The 26614-nt window shown below is 38.9% G+C and overlaps 1 protein-coding gene across 1 annotated transcript in view; it reads right to left on the bottom strand.

Moving 5' to 3' along the window:
* LOC128982910 (putative phospholipase B-like lamina ancestor) overlaps positions 1 to 26614 on the bottom strand; it is a 163987-nt gene that overhangs the window by 96643 nt on the left and 40730 nt on the right. Inside the window, exons 2-5 of the mRNA XM_054401976.1 lie at positions 20356 to 20500; positions 17454 to 17574; positions 12209 to 12358; positions 9086 to 9332 (exon numbers count right to left, since the gene is read on the bottom strand). Coding sequence (XP_054257951.1) covers positions 9086 to 9332; positions 12209 to 12358; positions 17454 to 17563 — 507 coding nt within the window. The 5' untranslated portion in view covers positions 17564 to 17574; positions 20356 to 20500. The remainder of the gene's footprint in view (positions 1 to 9085; positions 9333 to 12208; positions 12359 to 17453; positions 17575 to 20355; positions 20501 to 26614) is intronic.

Genomic DNA, 26614 nt, shown 5'->3' with positions numbered 1-26614 from the left:
GCTTGCCAACACTTAACTTGTATAAACTAAAAATTATAAACTGTATCTACACATATATACAGGGTGGGGCAATGAAAGCACCCCAATTTATAAGTAGTACAAACTCAATAATATTCACCCTATGGATATAAATAGCACATCAAAACACAGCTTATCTTTTGCCATTTTAACTTAACAAAGTCATTTTTCCATTTCTTGTAAACAAAATCCTGCATTTGACGTCCTTGTCATACTTGACATTCCTTTTTAGTCACTTGAAAACTCCATAAAATACTCAACCAGCATTTCTTCAGGAATCACTTTAGTTTTTCTTAGCTTCGGTTCAAGCAAATCTGTGGGGTGACTTTGAAAAACCTCGAACTTCAAGTAGCTTATTAGAATAACCCCGCCCTCATACCAAAAAAAGGAGCCAACGTAAAGCTTTCAATAACAAAAGCTTCCTGACAAATCTCTTTAGTCTTTGAGTTACTGCGACTCGCACTTTTTCAACATTTGCAGGTGTACAAAGATCATTGCGGTACCCACCGATTATTTTTAAGGTTTAAGCGTTTATCCTAAATAATTTTACCCAGTTCACCATTGTTTTCCAATCTGGAACAGCACCATGTTGACCAAGGATGGAATGTGGTCCAAATAATCTCTGGGTTTTTACATAAGAATCACTATTTTAAAAATAGGTTTCCACATCAAAATCTCAGTGTTAATAGCCTCAGGCATAATATTTACTAAAATGGCATAGTTTAATTGATGTTATAAGCACAACTGTTCATTCATTGTTGCTTTACTTATAGTGTGACAACCAAAGAAAATTGGGGTGCTCTCACTGCCTCACCCTGTATTTACACCATTGATTTTACTGTACTACTGTAGTTAGTTGTGTGTGTAAGGAATATTTTGGAAGGAAATTGGGTTTATCTTATGTTTAAGTTGGGTGGAGCTCGTGAATTTGTAACAAATTGATAGGCCATCAATTCCCATCTTCTAAGCATGGGGCTAAAGCATTGGTTCTTTGGCAGGGATTTGACAGCTTTTGTGGTGTAGCAACTGTCAAATTGGAGGTTGTGGGTTAGGGAATGTTGTAGTACCGGTATGGGGTTTTATTCTTTGTTGGTTTTAACATCATGACGGTATCCATTCATCCTTTTTCGTATAGTTTTTGTTGTTAGGCCAATGTATTGGGCAGGGCATTGGGGGCATTCCAATTGGTAAATCAGGTTTTCTGAGTTGCAGGTGTGGTGTCCTTTGATTTTGTATTGTCTATTGTGGAAAGAGCTGGAGAATGTTCCTGCTGGTTTGTGAATATTGCAGGATTGGCACCTTTTTTCATTACAAGGGCAAGAGCCAGGGTTAGGTTTTTCAATCGCTTTCTATGCCCAACTTTATATTATAGCCTATAAAGGTAACACAGCTGTTACTCACAGAATGGGTCAAAGATCCGTGAAATGTGACTAACTGCTGATGCGTGATTTAAGTAAATATCTTTATTCCACACAACGAATGTAATGAACAAGAAAACAACAAATGTAACAAATTATCTCCATTATTAGGCTATCAGCATTGCACAGTTCATACACTATTTATTTTTCAAATGTAACTGGAATTAATTTAAAATATAAACTAATATATTGGTTTGATTAACATAAATAGTTTACAGGGCCGTCCCCAGGGATGGCGGCGCCCGGAGCAAACATGGTCGTGGTGCCCCCTCTGCCCCCCAGTAATAGTCGCATTTGCATATTTTTAATACTATGTTAATACAAATAGCCGCGGTGCGGCGCCCCCCAGATGTGGCGCCCGGGGCAGCTTGCCCCGGTTTCCCCCCCTTCGGACGGCCCTGATAGTTTATACAGGCCAACTATCCGATCTACTTCATGTAAAAAAAGATTAAGCAGCCCCTAAATAAAATACAAAGATAAACAGTATTTGTTAATTAGGTATTATGTCTTTTATTGCTGAAAATATTCCCGTGGTGGAGCACGGGGGGTGGCGGGGGTTAACTAGTATCAGTTTAATGTGTACTTTTTATGTTGACCTTCTGAGACTTTTTTATTCAGGTGAGTTAGTTGTGTATCCTCCCTTTCTCCTCAGTAATTATTGCAAAGACGTGTTGCTTTTTTCCTTTAAAAAAAAATATGATGATGTTAATTACTCTAACTACAGAGAAATTACTGGAAGCTTACTACAGTATATCTGACAAGTAAAACTAGACCTGATTTGTCATATGCAGTTAGTTACAAAAGCAGATGATTCATGGAGAGACCTAAGAAAGATGTGCAAAATGTTAAAACAACTCTAATATATCAAAGGTACCCAAGACAGAAGAATAAAGTTCTCTAAGTCACAAGAACATAAAAAAGAAGTACTTGAACTTATTGCATACAGCGATGATGATTATTCTGGTGATAAAAATCAAAGAAAAAGTACCACTGGTTAAGTTATAATTTATGCTGGAGGACCAATATCATGGCGATCACAAAAACAGAACACTGTTGCAAAATCTACAACAGAGGCTGAGTACATTGCCGCTGCAGATTGCTGTACGGAATTCACATATCTGAGAACTTTGATTGAAGAGATAACGGGAAAACAAGTAAAAGTGCCTTTGTATGTGGACAATCAAAGTTCTATGAAACTAATTAAATTTGGTCAGTTAAGTAAGGTAGAAGACATATTGAAATAAAATTTCATTATCTGAGTAAAAAATATCAGTATCAAGAATTTGAAATTAAATACTCTTCGACTGTTGATCAGATAGCTAATTTGTTCACAAAACCTCTCACCCATCCAAACTTTCAATAAATTCAGAGACATGTTGATAGTTAAAAGATAAAGAGAACATTTTACCACTAAGGGGGTATGTTGAAATTGCATATATAGAACTCTATTGTGTAATGGAAACATGTTCTGCCTCCTAGAAACTGTCAAATAGTTAAATGATATTTAACCATTTGACAGTTTCTTTGACAGTATCGTTATGTAAATAAGATCAATAATTAGAATGGTTTGAATAAAAATAAAGTTTGTTACAAGTTCAGCTATGTCCTTATTTAAATGTTAAAAGCTACAATTAAAAGTAATATAGGGTCAAGTGGGGTAAGTGGAACCAGGTTTTAGCATAGTTCAACTTTGACCTTACATTGCTCAGGTAATATTATACTTGTAATTGTGATTTTTTTTAAACCATAACTACTACTAATTAGCTTTTTAAAGACAATAGCTTTAAAAACAAAAAAGTTTTTTTCTTAAAAATAAAAATAAATAAAAAATTTTTGTTGTGAGGTTCCAGTTGCCCCAACATGGGGGCAAGTGGAACCACCCACATCTGAATTAAAATTTATTGCATTGAGAGGAATGAGGGGCAAGAGGGTCAATAGAGAAATTTTCTGTAATTCTGAGACTTTTTGAATTATAAAAATATCTCTATTTGTTTTTAAGTTACAAACTTTTTCGTAGACGTTTGTGGAAAACATTGTAAAATGGAAAGAAACGTAAAATTGTAAAATCTTGTAAAAATAGGAAATTATAACAAAAAATAGTACTTGCATTGTGTGTAGTTTGTAGTATAACTCTCTGGGCACATGATTCACTTGAAAAAAATGGTTTTTAATATATGGTTTTCAAAATCTAGCTCATAATGTTATGGTCAGTTAGTGAAAAAACCGTCTTCTCAGCTTCTAGAACTGTTATGATATTCCACTCGCCCAGCCGGCAAAATTTTAGGGGGCAAGTGTAACCATGGTTGTAAAATCTAAGTTGTAAGAAATGTAATAAATTTGAAGTGATATTCTGAATCTACATGCAAACAATAGTTAGTACATAAAATATTGTTACATTTACTTTTAAAAATGTAACTATAAAAAATTTTCAAAGTTTGACTTTTGAATTTACATTGCAAGGTTGTATGCAAGCTTTTTTTCAAAACTAAAAAAGTACATTTTTCATATGTTATTTAGTGTTTTAAGGTTAAGAACTATAAAACAAGGTCCTGAGATTTAGTGTTTTAAGGTTAAGAACTATAAAACAAGGTCCTGAGAACACAATATGATGGAAATTAAGCTGAAACTTCTCCTATCAGTTGATTGATAAGCTGAGGTTACACTTGCCCCCTGGTTCCACTTACCCCACTAAGTACTAAGTAAAAGTAAAACAACAAAATAACAGAATAAACTGGATTTTGTTACAAAAAGGGATTTTGTTTTGTTTTTGGATTTTGTTGTTTAGCAAGGGTGGTGGAGACTTCTGGCCTCACAACATTAGCAGTGAAATAGCTTTATTCTGGGTCCTTCAAGGATTTTAAACCAAATCCTATTTATTATTATTTTGGCTGATTCCTCAAATTATTTCTCCGCATAGCCTTAAAGTTGTAGTTGTGTTGACTATCAGTGTGCATTATTATTGTGGTGAATAGTGGTAATAGGGCACTGTATAGTGTGGAGAGAAATAGCGTTCGTACCATGGACTGAAAGGGTTTTGCAGCTCTTGATAGTTTTATGTTCTCGAACTTAAAAACTATCTCAAGCTGGCAAAACCTCATTTTCGGCACTAGGTACGAAATATACTATTACTGTAATGGTTGGCTCTACTGACTATTGTCATTTTAGTTTATTATCATGTGTTAATTGTTTTTGTTTACTTGGAGTTGATTGATACTAATAAAATACTTTTACCTAGATTATTCTATCATGATCAATTCAAATTTAATGGGTTTAATACATGGCGCAGTCGGTATTTGCATAGTTTGGGAATTAATATACTGACACTGAAATTTAACTTTTTTACCTATACAAACAGATCAACAACTTTTGTGGTATCTACCATTATCAAAAAAGTTTATCATGGCTCATACACAAGTAAGAATGCCTGAACCTTTTTCCTTCCAACCAGCGGAATGGTCACCATGGAAAAAACGTTTCGAAAGATTTAGAACAATTAGTGATTTGGATCAATCATCTGAAGAAAAACAAGTGAGTACACTCATATATGCAATGGGCCCAAAATCAGAAGAAATATTCTCATCCTTCAAAATGACCAACGAAGAAACAAAGTATAAAACAGTCATGGACAAATTTGATGGGCACTTCAATCCAAAGAAGAATATTATTTATGAAAGAGCCAAATTTCTACGTAGAAAACAAGGACTAACAGAAACTGCAGAAGATTTTGTGACAGATTTATATTCTCTTGCTCGTACCTGTGAATGGGGAACGCTTGAAGATGAAATGTTATTAATGGTCATTATTATTGGTATGCGTGATCAAGATTTGAGTGATAAACTACAATTAGAAAATAAAGTTACATTGGAATCTGCAATAACTTCACTTCGCAAATCAGAAGAATTGAAACGACAAAAAGAAGAATTGACCCTCCCATCAATCGAAGCTGTAAATAAAAATCAACGTGCTAGATATGATAATGCAATACATTCATCCAAAAGAGAAAATAGGGATCAAGGGAGATTAACGTATTCAAGCTCAAATGTCAAGAGCTATCCCAACTCTTGTATTTGGTGTGGTTCAACCCCTTCTCATCGAAGAGGTCTGTGTCCAGCAAAAGATCGCAAATGTTCTAGGTGCAAGCGAAATGGCCACTTTTCACACTGTTGTCTTCAAAACAATGTTCGAGAAATAGACTTGGATCGTTCAGATGACTTTACCCAAATCGCTAATGAACCAGACCCATCGAAAAAATTCATTGGGTGTGTGTATTCTAGTAAAACAAAAAATGATCCCTGGACAATAAATGTAAGACTTAATGAAGACACTGTCAAGTTCAAAATCGACACAGGAGCTGACGTGACAGTAATACCATCCAACATAAAGCTAAGCAAAAAAATTGCAGTCCAGCCTACCCAGAGAACTTTAAGTGCGGCTGGAGGATCGCCTCTTTCTGTTCTTGGCACAATCACTGCAAAACTCTCTTACAAAGGACAATCGTGTATGGAAAAAATGTATGTGGCTGACAAATGCACAACACCACTACTTGGCAAACCAGCAATAGAAAAACTAAAAATAATACCGGTTATTCGTGAGGTATCGAAAACTAATTTCAACAAATCTGCTAATGATTGGATCAAAAACTTTCCTGACCTTTTCAGTGGTCTAGGAAAAATGAAGGGGAGCTACGAAATTGAACTTAAAAATGATGCAAAACCTTATGCGATATCAGTTCCTCGACGGATTCCAGTACCTCTTTGGGAAAAAACAAAGAAGGAGATTGAAAATATGGTGAATATGGACGTTATAACACCCGTTGATCACGCTACTTCTTGGTGCGCACCTATGGTCGTGGTGCCTAAGAAAGATAGAACTCAGGTTCGAATATGTGTGGACCTTACTATGCTTAATAAGAATGTGTTTCGACAAACTCATCCTATTTGGGGCATTGATTATACGATGGCTCGAATAAAAGATGCCAAAGTCTTTTCCAAACTGGATGCCAACCATGGGTTTTGGCAAATAGCTCTTGCAGAAGAATCTCAAGATCTCACCACGTTTTTAACTCCTTGGGGCCGATACAAATTCAAAGTTCTTCCATTTGGTATCACAAGTGCTCCCGAGTATTTCCAGAAACGAATTCAAGAAACCTTAGGATCTCAACGAAACTGTTTAGCTCACATCGATGACATACTTGTATGGGGTTCCAGTCAAGAGGAACATGACTTGATCTTAAATGAAGTTTTAAAGAAACTCAGAAATGCTGGAATTACATTGAATAAAGACAAATGTGTATTTTCTCAGCCAGAAGTACAATTCTTAGGACATCACCTTTCATCCCGAGGGGTTCAAATCAGCCATGAAAGAGTCAAAGCCATTCTTGAGATGAAACCTCCATCTGATATAAAAGAAGTACAACGCTTCTTAGGAATGATTAATTTTTGTGGTAAATACATACCAAATCGATCAGAAATACTAAAACCAATCCATGATCTACTTAAAGAGAAAAATGAATGGTTTTGGGGAGAACAACAACAGCATGCGTTTGAAAGTATAAAAAAAACTTCTGACCTCAGCACCCCAACTAGCATTTTACGACCCTCGCTTACCAACTCTTGTGTCAGCAGACGCTTCTTCTTATGGTCTCGGCGGATTGCTTCTTCAGAAACATCATGATGGTAAATTCAGACCTGTTTCTTACATTTCAAGGTCACTTACAGAAGCTGAAAAATCATATTCAAATATTGAACGTGAAGCCCTGGCAATCACATGGGCTTGTGACAAGCTCAGAGACTATATAATTGGTCGAGAGATTGTAATTGAAACGGATCACAAGCCACTTGTAAAAATCTTATCATCTAAGAATTTGGATGACATTACACCTCGCTTACAGCGAATGAGGCTTCGCATGATGAGATACTCATATTCAGTGACATATACGCCTGGAAAACACCTTGCACCAGCAGACTGTCTTTCAAGATGCCCCATTCCAAGCAAGGAAACATATGACATGGAAGAAGAAATTGAAGCTTTTGTTCAAAATGTGGTTGAAAACATACCTACGACTGATGAAAACATAAACAGGTTACGGGAAGCTCAGCAAGCAGATCCCATCTTCAGAAAGATTGCAGTATACTGTCATACTGGATGGCCAGAAAAATCACAACTTCCATCTCAACTAGTCCCCTACTTCTCGGTTAAAGATGAGATATCACTGATGGACAACTTACTTTTACGCAATTCTAGAATAATAGTACCATCAAGTCTTTGTCAAGAAATGCTTCATAGAATACACGTCGGTCATCTAGGAGCCACCAAATGTCGAGAAAAGGCTAGATTCAGTTTATGGTGGCCAGGAATGGCATCAGATATAAATATGATGGTAGCTTCATGCCCAACATGCATTAAACACAGAGAAAATCGAAATGAGCCGCTCATTCCTTCCGAGTTTCCAAAACGTCCATGGGAAAAGGCAGCAATGGATTTGTTCAAGCTTAATGGCAAATGGTTCATTGTTATAACAGATCAGTTCTCGAGATATTTTGAGATTGCAACTCTACAATCGCTCACTGCATCTGAAGTTATTGAGAAATGCAAGTCAACGTTTTCTCGCCACGGTATTCCTGAAGTTTTATACTCAGATAGTGGAACGCAGTTTGGCATCACTAGTGCAGAATTCAGAAAATTTGCCAAAGAGTACAACTTTTTATGCAAAACAAGCAGTCCTCAGTTTCATCAGAGCAATGGCTCAGCCGAAGCAGCTGTAAAAATTGCAAAAGCTGTTCTAAAGAAGAACAAAGGAGATCCATATTTAGCTTTGTTGTCTTACAGGAACTCTCCACTGGCCAACGGTTACAGTCCAGCACAGTTATTATACGGACGCAGACTACGGGACAATTTGCCTACCTTACCATGTCATCTGGAGAACAAGCCAGACTTCAGTCATCTCCGAGAGAAGGAGAATCATTATAGACAAAATTACAAACGAAATTACGATCGACGACATGGTGCTCGACCCTTATCAGATATGAACCCAGGAACCAAAGTTTGGATATCTGATTTGAAACGTGAAGGAAAAGTCGTAGAAAAGTTAAACTCACCACGATCTTATAAAGTACTGACGGACAAAGGAACCATAGTTCGAAGAAACCGGTTTCACTTACAACCAATGCCAAACATTCAAAAGGAAAGTTACCACAACCATCAAGCATCAACAAATAGTCAGAAGGATCATTGCCACAACCATCAACCATCAACAAGTAGTCAGAAGGATCATCGATCTGAGGAAGACAACGGTATATGTGCTTAACAAACTTTTCAACAGATAACCGTAACAGTCAACCATTAACAAGAGGTCCGATGGATCATCATGAAGACATGCCAAACTTTTCAACGGTTCCTCCAAACACCTCTGGAATGTCTTCTGCTAACATAACAACCCGATCAAGACGACTTATAAAACCTCCCCAGAAACTCAACCTTTAAAGAGGGAGATGTAATGGTTGGCTCTACTGACTATTGTCATTTTAGTTTATTATCATGTGTTAATTGTTTTTGTTTACTTGGAGTTGATTGATACTAATAAAATACTTTTACCTAGATTATTCTATCATGATCAATTCTGATTTAATGGGTTTAATACAATTACATACCTGATGCCAAAATGGATCAATATGGTCAAACATTCTCGCCTTCTCTCGAATATTGACAGTATTCTGGTCCAGAATGATTCTCGCTTGGTCACAGAACTCTTCACGGTTCTCACATGCTTTCTCAATGGTGTTTTTCCAATGGTAGTAGATGAGCTGCCAGGAGAGGCTTCCCTCCAGCAGCCCTGCCGCATGGGCCTGTACACTGTCGGGGTAATGCCCCTGAGACTCTATCTCCATACTGGCCCATCTGAACCAAATCACCATAGTTTAGATATCAAACTATAAACCACAATTTGGTCTTGGATAATATAGATCTGCAAGTATAAATGTTGTCATGTACCTATTCTATTATATATATTTTTTTTTGGTCTGAGGGAAAACTAAAACACCATTTTAAAAGAGTTGTTTCAGAAGCTAAATTCCTAAACAAATTAACCGTAAAACTGACTCAGCTGTTTTTTTTTTCCTAAAACTGAGGTAATTTTTTTAAAGAAACCCTACACATATAGAAATACCCTCATCGCATGAAACCTGCAGCCTAAGGGAGTTTACTTGCCTGACTGGATTTCCACATAAATATTTCCTTAAACCTGACAGCTTTATTCCTTATTTGAATAGGTTTAACGAGTACTTAGGGTTGCTGCTACAGAGTGTAATGAAGTGTGTGTTTTAGAGTAAAATGTGGTGACCAAAATGTCCCAGGTCGGTTGAATATTTTTTGAACAAAGTTACTGGACATAGATTCAGTCTTCCGTAACCTCCTCAGGGGGACGGCCCGCTAGGATTTATTAGGATCTACTAGTAAATTTTGATTTATTAGTACAATGCTGCAAACCCGAACTCAAACGGAAAACAAAGTCCAAAATGACAGCTATTCAAAGGTGTATTGAATTTGCAATGATAAACGCTACCTCCTCAGGGGGGCCCGCTTTTGTCTGAAGAAATTAAAAACCATGTGCACAGGTCGATATGCACATCAAATTAAAGGGCTTTATTAGTAGAATACAATACCGCTAATTTTAGCGTTCAAAGATTCAAAATGGCAGAATCAAGAAATCTTTGAACAGCTGCCATTTTTGACTCGGTAGTCAGTTTGTATTCAAATGTGTGGCATTCTATTCTTCTGATAAAGACCTTTTATTTTATATGTATTTGAACTTATGCTTACATTTAAGGTTTTCTTCTGACTCCTAGTGGGTCGTCCCCCTGAGGAAGTAGCGGACCATTGAATATATGATAAAATTGATATTTATATCCAGTAGCTTTGGCAAAGTTTGTACCTCTATTTTAAATATTTTGAAAATCCGACCCGGGACTATATATATACAAGACACCGTGTATATATATTTTATATATATATATATATATATATACTAGCAGAATACCCGTCCTTTGTACGGGGTTGGCATATAAGTATAAAATGCTTATTGCAGTTATACTTAAGCTTTGCATTTCGAGGGCCTAAGTCTAATACCACGTATGAGGAAAATGCCTACTTTACAGGAGAGCAAAAAAACGTTGTAATTATTATGGTTTTACGAGAAACAGCTCATTACTTTATAGGAATGTACATGTAGTTATTAAATTTGATAAAACAAACCACTTCTTATGTTTATTTATTATTTAAAAAGAGTTATTATATAAAAAAAGTAAGATACGAGGTATTGTATTAAACTTTTTTTAAATGTGCCAGTTGGAGGGTTAACTTACGTGGTATTGAAATTGGGTATACGAGTTATTAGAATTACCAATTTGTAAAATACGAGGTATTGCTAAATAAACACTAAGCATTTTTATTATAACAACTTTATTGTTATAAGTACTGTTTTATTGTATTGCAGAAAAAATTAGAGTATTAAATTATTCCTTAGCAAAAAAGTTAATACAATAATTTGTTATAACAAGTTATAACGTATTTTTACAGTAAGAATATTCCTCCTTCTAAGACCCCGTATCTTAACACTGATTTATGACAACGTATTACATAAATTGTAATAAAGCCACAAATAAACTAATTGCATATATACAAAACTGAGTTAATTCTATCTTATATTTACTACATTTTGAACACTGAAATTCTCTTTTTCACTATGAAACTGCATAACAATAACAGACCGGCACAGCTGACCACCTTTTGCACACTGTAAACAATACAAGATACGTGTTGCTAGAAGGAAGGTTTACCAATACTGCAAGATACGAGGTCTACATTTCCCATTTTTTAAAATTATTTCCAATTTTTATAGACTTACGAGGTTTTAGAATTAGGTGAGGGACAATGAAATCTATTTTTTTTACTATAGATCTCAAAACCCTATATTTTGAAGATACGTGGTATTAGACTTAGGCCCTCGATTTGCAATGGGGGAGGATACAGTTTGATAAAATTTGCTTCTTTAAATCTACGGTATACTATAGTATTACACATCTACCATAGCCATAATGTTCTACCATTTCACTTAAACAATAGAGAAAAATAAATCACAGTATTTTTGTTGCTGCTTGGTTCAAATTAGCTGTTTTTGTAAATGCAAAACAAATATCTCTTAATGTGTTAGGCGTATAATCACCATTTTGGTAAATTGTGAGTAGTGTAATGTAATTTTAAAGTAATTATGGTTGTTTTAATGAAAAACTATGATAAAGTTATGCTTTGGGTTAAAATTAGCTAAACTTTAAAAAAATTCAAAATTTGGTAATTTTAGCCGTTGTTTGTGGAATCATATCTTGAAAACTATTAGGCCTGTAATAGCCATTTAGGTCTTAAATGATAAGTAATTTTATGTACTTTAAAAATGGTTATGGTTGTTCTTTATGAAAAAGTGATGCTTCAGGGTCAAAATCAGACAAACGTAAAAAAAGTGTGAAATTCCGCCGATTTTTAAGTTTTTTGGAGGTGATCCGGAAGGTCGCCGAGGTCGAAAATTTGGATTTAGCAACTCGGTACTATTACAAACAACATAAAAAAAAGAAACCTACTACCCCATATCATGCAAGGTAGACCCTGATTTTTATAACAAGGTTACTGGGTTATTAGGTTCAAAAATTAAATCGCTATAATTCCTTTAAAATTAGAGAAATTTTTAACCTCGACCATTTGATTATTTTAAGTACTTCACTTACCCATCTCGACTCATGTCAGGACGGTAGTAAGCACGAGCCACTCCCTTCCTTATACTTGCAGGTTCGTTGTTTTGCCCCCAGAACTGAATCCGGTATCCAGCAGTCCGGGACCAGAACACTGTGGCTGCATAGTTACCATCATGAGTCGGCCTACAAAACCCAACAGTAATATTGTTAGCTAATAACAAGACTACAGCCAAAGCTTCCTCTAACACAAGGTCACAGCCCTGGCCTACCGAAACAGCTGTTACACTAGGAGCTTCTGTGCAGTGTTTATGTTTGCACTTTTTTGAGCGGAGCGAGCGAAGCTCTTATACGACGACTCTTATGCATTTCGTAATACGCAAACTCCTCCTAGACGGCTGAATCAATCGTTTTAAAATTTTGTATGGTGATAAAGACCATATCGGTGAGTGCCAACATCTATATGGCGTTAAGAAAGTTTCTCAGGAATCCGCCCCACTGGGTCTCAAAAGATTCAATGTAATCCTTATGGAAGCAGTAATTGACACATAAACAAAGACATATGATCAGCTGTTGACTTTTAAATGCAGTAGATAAAGAAATACCTTCGCCGCAGCAAACCTGCAGACTAAGCGAATTTCCATTTGCCTGATTGGATTTACACTAAAATGTCTCCTTAAAAATATCACATTTATTCCCTATTTAAATCAAATCAGTTTAACACATACTTAGGTTTGCTGCAACAGGGAGGGTTAAAGTGTTTTTTATGTAAAATGTTAATATGTAGTTAGTAAGAAATAAAAACATTTTCCAAATTTGGGCAAAATATGTTAATAAATAAGCAAACTACAACAGTTTACTTATCCTCCATAAGAATAACATGGGAATTTTAAATTTACAATTTTTTTTAATTTTCTCCGTAACCATTAGGCGCATTATAACGCTTCAATATACTAAATTATTTGTTTTTTTAAGCTCTACAAAATAGTTTGGAAAGAAATTGCAAAAGTTTAAGTTTTTTGGGTCAAAAATGGGAAAAACCCATTTTTACCCCATAAAAGCCCCCATAAACCCCCGTTCCCATGGTCCGATCATGCTGGTTCGCGAACTCGTTCGAATAAACGTAGGTTTACACGTTTGTACGAAATTTTATCAAAATCGGATCATTTTTGCTCAAGTTATCGCGCTAACGGACACATATATAAATATATATATATATGAATTTGAACGGATGCTATTTTTGGCCTCTAGGGACCTCAAAACGAAAAAATAACCAGGGTCCAGGTCTTACCATGAGTACTACGGTAATAGCTTATTCCCTATATGGGAAATTCGCTAATAGCTGATAACACTCCTCCACAGATATTAGAACAGAAACGGTATGGATTATAAATATAATCAAATGTGAAATGACGACACTAGCTTGAGGTCCGTGACGTAGGAAGCGGTGAAGGAAGTAGTAAAGGTGAGCTGTCCGGAGAGTGGAAACTGTTTATGACGATTAGATTAAGGTATCTACAATCCTAAAATGCTATGGGAATGGAGGAAAACAGATCCACGCTGTAGGAAGTGGTGAAGGAAGTAGTCAAGGCGAGCTCTCCGGATTGTGGGAACTGTTTATGACGATTACATTAAGGCATCTGCAATCCTAAAATGCTATGGAAAGGGAGGGAAACAGGTCCGTGACGTAGGAAGTGGTGAAGGAAGTAGTAAAGGCGAGTTGTTCGGAGTTTGGGATCTGTTTATGACGAATAGATTGAGGTATTTGCAATCCAATAATGCTAAGGGAAGGGAGGTAAACAGGTCCGTGACGTAGGAAGTGGTGAAGGAAGTAGTAAATGCGAGCAGTCCGGAGTGTGGGAACTTTTTATGACGATTAGATTGAGGTATCTGCAACCCTAAAATGCTATGGGAAGGGAGGGAAACAGGTCCGCGACGTAAGATGAGGTGAAGGAAGTAGTAAGGAGAGCAGTGTGGAGTGTGGGAACTGTTTATGACAATTAGATTAAGGGATCTGCAATTCTAAAATGCTATGGGAAGGGAGGGAAACAGGTCCGAGACGTAGGAATCGGTGAAAGAAGTAGTCAAGTCAAGGCGAGCTGTCCGGAGTGTGGGAACTGTTTATGACGATTAGATTAAGGTATCTAATCTACAATCTTAAAATTCTATGGGAAGAGAAGGAAACAGGTCCGCGACGTAAGATGAGGTGAAGGAAGTAGTAAGGAGAGCAGTGTGGAGTGTGGGAACTGGAAACCGTTTGTAGCAGTTAGATTAATGTATCTGCAATGCTGAAATGCTATGAGAAGGGATGGAAGCATGACATAGGAAATGGTGATAGAAGTAGTAAAGGCTAGTGGTGCGGAGTGTGGGAACCGTTTGGGCAGTTTGATAAATGTATCTAATACTTTAATGCTATGAAAAGGGAAGGAAACAGGTCTATGACGTAGGAAAAATGGTGAAGGAAGTAGTAAGGCTTGCAGTGTAGAGTGTGGGAACTGTCTTTAGCAATTACATTAATGTATCTGCAATCCTAAAATGCTATGGGAAGAGAGGGAAACAGGTCCACGACGTAGGGGGTGGTGAAGGAAGTAGTAAAGATGAGCAGTGTTGAGCGTGGGAATGGATTAATGTATCTGCAATGCTAAAATGCTATGGGAAGAGACTGTAGACTGTAGGTTAAAATGATTACGAAGCACGAATCGATACATATTTCGATACATGCAATCGTTTACAATAGAAATTTACAACTGAGTTGACAACAGCTGATTTTTACCCCATATAGGCTAAAAACGATTTTTACTCACTAAAGAGTAAAAATGCTACTTTAGACCCGCAACCCATGCATTAAAAACGACTGTTTTTACTGCAGTATGACAATAAAAATATAATATAAACCCTTGATGATTCCACTCAATTTTGTGGATGCCTCTGCGAACGCCACCTAGTTATAACTGTTGTTACCATGTGGCAACTTAGGCCGGTGGGAGTGACATTGCCACACATCAACGCAGCCTTGTATTAGAGGAGCCTTGTTACAGCATTTGACTATTGACACAACTAGACATTCCATCCCCATGTTAAAGTTGTTGCTGACAGATTGTGCTGATCTAAATCACCAATTTCTGTTGAATACACTGTTTTACCAAGTCAAACTATTAGAATGAGTTATTGTAAACTATAGCAACTGTTATGAGTTATGAGGCATCAACTTGGTTAGCAATAAAAAATAAGTTAGGAAATGCTGTAGACTGTAGAGTTTGACTCTAGATCATTCTCTTGGGCTGGCTCACCCAACTATGTTATTTTTCAATGAAAAATTAGGAACACCTGGTCCACATAGACGGAATATCTACTTTGGTATCTAATGTCAATGCTACAGCATATTGAAAAATAATAGTAATTATTTGTATATAACTTACTAGCTGTACCCGCGGGCTTTGCCCCGTTTAACTTGATAAGTGAGCTCGTTCGCATGGCTCAATCACGTCCTGGTTGAAGTTCGTTCGCTACGCTCACTCACCTTTAGGTTGGAGCTCGTTCGCTGCGCTCACTTGCCTTCAGGTTAGCTTGTTCGCTACGCTAACTCGCCTCCAGTTTGAAGTTCGCTACGCTAATTCACCTTTTGGTTGCAAATTAGATGTTGTCATAAATTTAAAAAATAATAATAGTGCTGCACCCTGTTGGTAATCCTTGTAACTTTAATGCTATTGAACATCATAGAACAGAACCAACTTGTTTAATTGAAACAGCTGTTAAGATTCATTAATTCCTTTTAAATATGAAAAATCATAAGGTTAACATGGGAAACTCCAAAGCCCCTGGGCGGAGCCCGAAAGCCCGATCAGAATAAAAACTACTTAGTTTTTCTATTTAATGCCCAAAGAATCTGTGTACCGAATTTCAGCCTCCTAGGTAAATGGGAAGTGGGAGAATTAGTGATGAGTGAGTGAGTGAGTGAGTCAGTCAGTGAGGGCTTTGCCTTTTATATATTTAGATTTCATTATTTAACTTAATAATAGTCAAATTTGACAATGTAGAAACAAGATCTTATTTATTGTGTTTTTTTTTTTATTTGGGACTAGCTGTACCCGTGGGCTTTGCCCCGTTTAACTTCACAAATGAGCTCGTTCGCATGGCTCAATCACGTCCTGGTTGGAGTTCGTTCGCTACGCTCACTCACCTTTTGGTTGCAAATTGGCTGTAGTCATAAGTTTAAAAAAATAATAGTGCTGCACCCTGTTGGTAATCCTTGTAACTTTAATGCTATTGAACATCATAGAACAGAACCAACTTGTTTAATTGAAACAGCTGTTAAGAAATTCCTTTTAAATATGAAAAATCATAAGGTTAATATGGGAAACTTCAGAGCCACTGGGGCGGAGCCCGAAAGCCCGATCAGAATAAAAACTACTTAGTTTTTCTATTTAATGCCCAAAGAATCTGTGTACCGAATTTCAGCCTCCTAGGTAAATGGGAAGTGGGAGAATTAGTGATGAGTGAGTGAGTGAGTGAGTCAGTCAGTGAGGGCTTTGCCTTTTATATATTTAGATACATGTTTCCTACACAACAGGAGTTTCTTAAAGAAATGGTCCAAACTTGGATTTTGTTAATATGACCACCTTATGTTGAGAATTTAGCATTTAATAATTAATTAATATGGTAACTGGATCCAGAATCAAACCAATGCTCTTATTAGAAGTATGATAGTCAAACCTTGAACAGACCAGCAACCTTTGGATCCATTGGGCAAGTACTACAATCAATTTACTACTTATTTTTTTATGAGAACTGTTCCTTCTATTGGCAGAAATTAGTTAGATTTTTTCCCTCTACTGTACTGTATTTGACAGATTGATTGTCATAAACTTACTTTTATTAAGTTAAATAGTTTTTATAACAGGTTACATACCTTGCCGTCCACAATTCCTCAGTCGAACTTCCGTTGACTAGTTTCGACTTCTAAGTAGTCATTATCAAAACAGATTGTTAAAATATTCCATTCATGGAATGTCGTCAAATTTTAAAGAAATTTAAATAACAACATTCAATGAATGGAATATTTTAACGTTCCGTTTTGATAATGACTACTTAGTAGTTGAAACTAGTCAACGGAAGTTCGACTGAGGAATTGTGGACTTCAAGGTACGTAACCTGTTATAATTGATTACCTCCAGAAGGCTTCAACATAAATAAATTGTTTTTGTTAGAACATCTTGGGTTTTTTGTGTTTATATGTTGAACTTGAGACTAGCTGTGCAATAGGTTAGTTTCGGTGACTTACGGAGGGACTCCACCGTAGTAATATGTGAGTATTCCGAACAGTGTAACGGCAGCGAGAGTGAAGAGCGTGACTCGGGTCTGGACCCAGGACGCTCCCACCACCTTCAACATGGCTCTCTCCACTGAAACATCCATAAAGAAGAACAACTACATATAGTAAGAAGTAAACAAGTAGTATTAGAAACTTTTCATCCACCTACTCATTCACCAGAGATTTATTACACTCAAATCCGTATAGTAATTGTTTTGAAGGGATATGCTCTCACAAAGGTCTTTTACACAATAACTCAATCAAAACCAAAATATATCTACTTTGTACATTATAAAACATATAAATTATTCAAATTATTAACATTTATTTCAAACCCTTTTGTTTTTAGTCACTATCATTACTTTATTCATATAAGTACTTCAATAAGGTTTTTTTATTAACTTAATGTTTTTTTAAGTAATCCAGGTAAGTTTTTTGCTTAGAATAATCTAAGAACAGTAGTTTTTAGGGTTTCAATTTAATTTTTTGGTACCATCAAAAGAAATATGAAATGGTAAGGGAGATAAAAATATTTGGTCATTCTTTATAGCTAGTTTATTTTATATAAAATTAGAGCTTTACTCAAAGGCCATAAAGAAACTTTAATATTTATGTTAAGATAAAATTGTTTCAATAAGTACTGACTAGTTTAATAAATTCATTAAAACGAAAGCCAGAAAACATAAGGTAAATTCTGGCACAAAACCATAAGTCAAAACAAACAACAAAACCGTGAGTGAAAATAAATGTAAAATACCTTGCATTTAAACCTTTGGAACAAAGGATTTTGTATTCAACTTACAATAAAAATGGGAAAAATTTATGAATTTAAAACGATCTAGAGGTAAAAAGTGCCACTCTAACATTGAAGACATTATTTTCATTGCAAATTGAAGACTTTTTAGTTCAATGTAAATTGAAACTGATTTTTAAACAAATTTTTAGTTTGTGGAAGCTTGATGGCAAATTTAATGCTTTTGACTGTTTTTGCTCTAAGTAGTTTTTGCATATTCGGTAAAGTATTAAATAATTCAAATTAGGCCATTCTACATTAGAATTACTAACAGAGAGCAGATTTTCACTAAGATCACTCAAGTTATTGCAGAGGTCAGCTTATTTTTACTTGCTGGCATTGACACAAACGTTTGCTCAGCAAAAGATAAACCAATCGATCTATTGATTTGATATTGTTATTGAACAAGCAGGAAGTAAGATCAATCAAAAACTATCTCTTTAAAATTATTAACATAACAAAGTACCTAAAACAGTAACATAAGTCTCAAAGAACAGCTAATAATTTGTAATTTGTCCATCATCATTAGTTGCATAGTGAGAAGTTATCGATGTAGACTTAGTTAGACATCAGTGCACAGTACCGTAATTAGAAATATGTGCGTCAGAGTTACATAACAAAGTAGTGGTGATTTGGTGAATTTTTAACAATACTGATATGCAAATGTTTACAATGTTTATAAAATATCATGCTTAAACTCTCTTGCTATGAAACGATTTCAAATTGTAGAGTTACCATATCATTACCGATAAGAATAAACAAGTTTGAATAGTATTGATGTAACCAATGCAAGGTTTTTGTAGGTTTTAAATCACTCTAACTTGCACTGTTTGTACAAAATTACAATTATAATAAATGGATCAGAGTGGTTTATATAAATTACATACAAACATTATTTATTTACAACATATTTTTGCATATTTATTTTTTTTAGGGAATTTCCCATATAGGGAATAAGCTATTACCGTAGTACTCATGGTAAGACCTACCCAGGACCGATTTACTTTTTCGTTTTGAGGTCCCTAGAGGCCAAAAACACCAACCGTTCAAATTCATATATATTCGGTTATTGAAGCTTTGTTGTGCGCCTAATGGTTACAGAAAAAATTCCAAAAAATTGTACATTTAAAATTCCTATGTTAATATTGTACCTTATTCTTATGGAGAATAAGTCAACTGTTGTAGTTTGCCTGTTTATGAACATATTTTGATCGAATTTGGAAAATACTTTCATTTCTTACTAAACTATTAACATTTTACAAAAATACTTTTACCCTCCCTGTTGCAGCAAACCTAAGTACTCGTGAAACTAAATCTATTTCATTTAAATAGGAAATAAATGTGATATTTTTATGGAGGCATTTTAGTGTAAATCCAATCAGGTTAATGGAAATTCGCTTAGTCTGCAGGTTTGCTGCGGCGGGGGTATTTTAATTTATTTTTGTGATTTTTATTTTTGAGAAAATAGTAGGTGGGATTGTGTAATGAGTACTGTATTACAGTTTTTATGGTTTGAAAATAATAAATATTGATTTATGTTGGTTTTTAGTATAGTTTGGATTTTAATTGAACAAGTTAATCAATTAAATAAAGAAAGGTGGCTTGGGAGAAATAATCCCGAGGAGAATAAGAAAGTCAAATTCAAATTAGTTACGTCGCTCCCACGGTGTAGTGACCTTTACACGTGGAACATAAGAGCTGACACGGGTAACAAACGAGCAGCTGACAGCTGGAGAGTCAGTCAGCTGCTCGTCGTCTGCTGGCCGGTAGTTTGAAGTGAAGCTTTGTTTAAGTACTTCGTCACAAACTGATGATTTGATCGAGTTATGATTCATTACTACACTTTTTACGATAGATTACTTGCATTCACATAATCAAAAACATGCATAATAGGCCTAGTCAGAAACTTTTATTTCTGGCGCCACTTTTAAGTTATTACATAATTATTTTGAAGGACGTTTATGTTATTGTATTACAATCTTGGAAGTTCGTAACAAAAATTTATGATAAATATTTTAGTTTGAAACATACAAGGAATGACTAAGCGACACACTGTACTGTATTGTAGAGTTATCTAACCTTTTCTATTTGACGCTTACTCGTTTTGAGGGAATCTCTACCTCAACCTCAACCCATCGAGCTGGATGCTTCTGCGGGTCGACCCTGGGGTCCTTGCTCGCCCACCACCAGCACTCGCAGCTTCTTGTGTTCACTTGGATTTCACCTAAAACATCACAACACATACCTCAGACGCGGTGGGGTAAAGCCTGGGTAAATCCCAAGGATCGGGCAGAGACAAAACATATATTTATATAATTAGTATTTTTGCTGGCAACAATCCGTCAGACGGATACGCTTATGTAGTTAAAATGTTCTAAATCCTTAAACAGAGTAAAGAAATAGCTTAATGTTAGATAGTTTTTATTATAGTGTTTATTGTGGGTTTAATGCAGATTTAGTATGCATTGGAACAATTATTTGTATACTTTAATAATTATATTGATCAGCTGGATTATTGGTTTCTAAATAAATGTAATGAAAAGAACATGAGTTTTATTAGCTAAATAATTTAAACTATACATTTTGAACATTGGTGCCGAAACCCGGGAACGAACCAGGGAAAGTAAAAAAGGAGTTCAGTGAATTAATGAACTAAAGATTCAAGATTGAAATAAAGAATATGTATGAAGAATATTAAAATAATAAATTGGTGTTCCAGACAAAAATTTTCGCATCGCGGTATAAGGATGGAAATCCGGCGGCGAAGTGTGTTAATTCTTTTGTAACAATATCATATTCTTTCGCTAAAATAGCTTAACACAATGAGTAGCCAGTAATAAGTATGTGTAAGTATAAGTATGTTGAGATCGGAAGGGTCAGGACTTATTATACTGCACATATACTGACAGATTTATGAACGTGATTACAGAAGAAGATTGATTGCGTGTACAACAGAGATTAGGATTTAATAAGCGAATTATGCTATTTCACAACAAAAAATAAACAAATAAATCATTATACACTTGTAAATATGTAGTGTGTATGTTGCAATTGTTATTTATCAAAAATTACATACATATCACGTTTACCTGCCTTACTATTATTTGGCAATATAAATTCTTCACTACACTATTGTGAAATGACATGTTTTCGTTACATGTTTATCACCTGCGAAAATATATCATTACATCGTTTACTTACTATGCAAAAGTAATATTATACCTTTTTTAAACAATTTATTAACCGATCAGCATTACATTTTTTTTTTAAGGGAGAGGAGGGAAAATTCTTTTACGCACACAGGTAGCCAGCCTGTAGTGTGAGACTCCTGAATCTATCGCAGACTACTCACTAAAAAACCCCTCTACTCTGTTGGACACAGACCTGGAATTGTTTGCCACATTACTTCAAGTCGGGCCAACATGTTACCTAAGCCCTCAGGGCTCTCACCGTTTATGGCATTTGGATACTTCATGACCTACACCGCATCCCGGTCAAGGTCGAGCTTCTTGGCGCGGAGAATACCCTGGATGTAATGTGACACACAGGTCCAATTGTCCTCACCCTCCGTCATCATCGGTATGACCGTGTCCACCGACAGCAGTCCTACTAACTGTTGAGCCTCCAAGCGGGGCCTTTCCCAACGCTGGCAGTGGAAAAGGTATGTTCCACGTCATCGGGAATGCCTGGGCAGTATATGCAATCGGGTGACACGGCTTTGCCCATCCTGAACAGGTACGACCGGAAAAAGCCGTGACCCGTCAGAAATTGGGTGAGGTAGAAGTCCACCTCTCCGCACCACCGATTAACCCAAGGTTGGACTTGCTTTATCAGTCGCCTGGTCCAGCGTCCCCGAGTCTCCTGTTCCCAGCTCTCCTGCCACAGCTGGTAGTTGCGGGTGCGTTCCTCTGTTCGTGCCTGTTCCTCCCCACAGTGCTGATAAATTGCTTTTCTCTCCGCCGCCAAAAGTTTGACGGGGATGACTCCAGCAACCACCAGGACGGCGGGTTCGGACACTGTTCGGTAGGCGGATGCAACTCTTAGTGCTGCCTGACGCTGCAATCGGGCGAGCCGCATCCTATATACCTCCTTATTTAGAGCGTCTGCCCACACCTCAGCACCGTACAAGAGTACGGACTGGACAGAAGACATTAACAGCCTTCTACGGCTGGACCGAGGCCCTCCGACATTGGCCATCAACCGGCTAAGAGAGGAGACCACCCTAGCGGCCTTGTCCGCCGTACGGAAAATCTGATCCCGCCAGCTAAGCTTGCTGTCCACCATAATCCCAACCCAAGGTACTTGGCAGAAAGAACGGTCTGGACTTCGACGGCCCTTACCCTCAACGGCACGATGGTGTCAATCAATTTTTTTGTTAATATCACGATCTCAGTTTTGCTCAAAGCAAGCGAGAGACCGTGGTCTGTCAACCATGCGTTTATAGTACGCATAACTCGGTTCAGCTTTAGCTGAGCCAGCTCAACGCTACGTGCAGCTATCAAAACTGCAACGTCGTCCGCGTACCCAACCAAGACCGTTTCCTCCGGCATTTCATACCTCAGGAGGCTGTCATACGCGACATTCCAGAGGTCCGGGCCGAGTATGGAACCTTGGGCAGCACCGGAAGTGACACTCATCGTCCGTGGGCCCTCTGTAGTGTCATACAAGAGGAGGCGGAACCGGAGATAATCCTCTATGATATGCATGAGGTATGCCGGGACGTGGTAGGTGTTCTCCAGAGCATCCAGCATATCGCACCACCTCGCCGAATTAAATGCGTTTCGCACATCGAGAGTGACGAGCAGCACAACCCTTCGAGAGTAGTGGTTAAAATCCTCAGCTCTCATCACGGCTTGCTTCAGCTCTTCAACAGCGTCAACCATAGATCGCCCCATCCTGAATCCATACTGGCGAGGGAACAGGTCCCCCGCAGCGACCACGGCTGAATTCAGTCGGGAACGTATCAACTTCTCGAGGACTTTTCCAGCCGTATCCAACATACACAGAGGTCTGTAAGAGGATGACAGGTCTGGGTCTCCCTTCCCCTTCCCAACAAGCACAAGCCTAGCTGTTGGTAAAAGTGGTACGTCATCCACCCTTCATAAATCCCGCAGTGGGCGCAACGTGTGAGCCGGGAAAAGGGACTCGACTATCCTTTCCATAGTGGCCCCATCCATGACGGAAGGTGGAGAGCGGGTACCAAGTTTCTTGGTTACCAGTTTGTAACCCAAGCCCCACGGATTGGAATCGATATCGTCCCTTAATGTCTCCCAGCAACTGCGTTTACTCCAGTTGATGGCTCGACGAAGAGACCTCCTAGCCACTCTGTAAGCATCCGACTTACGACGTCTGTCTACAGGTTCTCTGGCCCTGGTAGCAAGTCTTCTGGCTCACAATGCTTACCGACGCAATTCCGCAATCTCGGCAGTCCACCAGTACACAGGTCGCTTATTGCACCGGGATCTCCTGCAAGGCATAGACTCATCGCAAGCGGATACGATTAGTCCCATCATGGATGTAACTAACACCTCTGCGTGAGCCACGCTAGTTAAGGGGGAACCACCGGTGTTCCTCGTAAGATGGCTTCATTGAATTTTGACACGTCCAATTTTTTAATATTCCATCGAACGGGCACTTGACGAAACGCGGCTACTTGTCTCTGATGACCATCCAGGACATCAAAAATAATGTACTGGTGGTCACTGCCCGTGTAATCCTCCAGAACTCTCCAGGCTCTGATCCTTGGCAAAAGGGATTCAGATGCAAGGGTTATGTCAGGGATCGTTCCCCGCATCCCAGGGCGCCGGAAAGTTGGCGTGTTTCCCTCGTTGACGACAACGAGTCCGGCTCTGGCAGCAAAGTCCAGAATGTACTTTCCCCGGGAATTGGTGAAGGTCATTCCCCACTCGACAGCCCTAGCATTAAAATCCCCACCCACGGCGACGTGTCCTGTGGTATTGCGCACGCTCTCTTCCAGGCGGTCTATCTTCTCACGAAATTCACGGATGGCCTCGTTGGGAGTGAGGTAGACACTAAAGTAAGTGACATCCCGGCACCGAACCCAAACGAAACCTCGGCCCTTCGCGTGACCCCGTACTTGTACTTTCGCTGCATTACGCGCCCAGAATGCAGCAGTACCAAGACTATCAGGGAACCAAAAAGATGGGTCCCTATCACGGTACTGGTACTGTTCGCTGACTAAGAGCGCGTCGACATCGTGTTCTAGGGCAAGCTGACATAGAAGTGCGTCAGCCGACCTGGACCGCTCAAGATTGCACTGAAGGATTCTTATCTTCGTGAAAGGACTTTCGCTTGCTGTAGTGCAGATTTGAATACACTACACTGTCCAGACTCAGCTATATGCTTCAAGTGTTTGTCAGCGAGCCCATTTTCTTTGCAAAGGAAACAGGACTCGACTTGGCAGTCGTTACGGACGTGACCGACCTCCCCGCACCGAAGGCAGTTCTTGCTTCGGTCGGGTCCCTTGCAGTTTCGGAATGGCCGAAACAGAGGCATTTAAAACACCTCTTCACTTCCACTCTCCGTCTGAGCCTGCAGTTGACCCAGCCGACTCTCAGATGCTGGAGTCCCAGCACCTTCGTGGCATGTGCGTCTGCCATTTCGGCGACCGCCATCCGCTGCTGACTCCTGTTCGGTTTTGTGAGCCACACCTTAAGGAAAGCCGTTTGCCCGCCATGCTCGGGGACAGCTTTCTTCAGGGCCTCAACAACATCAACCTCCGTCGACACACAATCAATGTCTTGAACCTCGACTGATGTCTTTGGTTCAAGAGCACGGACGGTGCCCTGGCCTTCAACAGCTGCCTTCAGTTCGGCAGTAAAGGCTGCTTTGTCTTTCGACTTACCCAGTTCAAGGAGAACGTCCCCGTCCCGGGTTCGTCTAATCGACCGTACAACCGTATCGGTCTGCTCTGGCTTAGCCTTGGCCTTAATTGCACCCAAGACCTCGGCGAAAGATCTCCCCCCTGAGGGCTTGACCAGGATTGCCTCCATCCTGGGCTTTTTTGGTCGGGACTTTTACGGAGCAGAGACCGAGCCGGGCCAGTTTGGGCCTCGCCGGTCGGCTGTGCCTTCACTGCCACATTCTTTATAGAGGCGACCTCCGCCCGCCTCAACTGCCTCTTCTCCTTTCGGGAACGACGTTTTTCCCACGCAGCCCAAGGTGTCTCTACGACTGACCCCTTTCGGGAACTTCCCTGAAGGGGGGTCGTAGGTAGCTGTGGTTGTTAGTTCTTTACAGGAGCTGCAGCTATGTCCGAAAAGGATCTGGGCACAGCAGACAATAGGTCAGTCTGAGTTGCCTTGGCCTTTACCGTGGTCCTTTTGGTTTGGACGCCTTCTTCTCTTTTTTGAGGACTGTCCGATGTGGAAGGCCTTTTACGTTTCTTAGAAGGCAGTGTTCTTTCGTCAGACAGAGACACAACCTTCTCGGCAATCTTCTCCATGGCTGCCTTACTCACCACCCGGTAGGCAAAAACGAAGCCAAGGTCATCCTCCAGTTTGGCCATACCGTTTTTGACCACTTGATTTACGGCTTTCTGGGTCCGGAAGGTGTCCAGCATAGCCTTGATCGTAGCTTCCATATCTTGGAGCCGGGTTTCAATATCACTCTCTACGTCAAGATATTCCTGACGCAGAAGCACCATCTCAGAGCCTTCCGACCTCAACAGTGCTTTGAATGGCTCCTCCGGCATCCCTACAGCAGAACGGGCAGAGTGGGGGAGAGTTGCTGGCAACACCAGCTTGACACCTGCATCTCCGACGTTTTCCGCACCGTTCCCAGCTCCACTTGCCGAAGGAGCTCCTAAATGGGGGAACTCCATAGTGCATTTGAAGGTGGCAGGTGGGGGAGATGTCCTCACGTTTTTCGGTGGTGGCGACCGCTGCACCTTGGAGCTACGCACAAAAGTGTTCCGCTCCACTTCCAACGTCTTTTCTGGCTCATTTGAGCTCTTAATCAAAAATGTGTTATGAGGGGTTTTATTTAAAGCCATCGTGTTTATTCCGGCGCATCGTGCGGCAAGGAGCGGCCCGGAATCAGGAACGGGTATACCCTCGGGGACAAAAACCCCTACCCCAGTTCCCCGGGGCCTGACCTCCGTTTGCCCAGCACCAGATACCTGACGTGCCGGGGGTCGCCCGTCACAATGCAGAGCCCGACCTCTACATCCATGCCGCACTCCCTGACCAAGGACCGAAGTGGCTGGCTTCTCACGACCCACTGAGAATACCCATCGGCAATGCAGAGCACATATCGACCCCTGCAACACAACAGGGGCACTCCCAGGGACTCCCAGTGAGTTGGTCGGTCACCCTTT

The sequence above is a fragment of the Macrosteles quadrilineatus genome, unplaced genomic scaffold (genome assembly GCF_028750875.1).
Source record: "Macrosteles quadrilineatus isolate MER2022 unplaced genomic scaffold, UCM_ALF_1.0 Scaffold_1__1_contigs__length_201487025, whole genome shotgun sequence".
NCBI lineage: Eukaryota > Metazoa > Arthropoda > Insecta > Hemiptera > Cicadellidae > Macrosteles > Macrosteles quadrilineatus.
The sequence above is the reverse complement of the archived record's forward strand: the minus strand, read 5'-3'. Positions and strand labels throughout refer to the sequence as shown.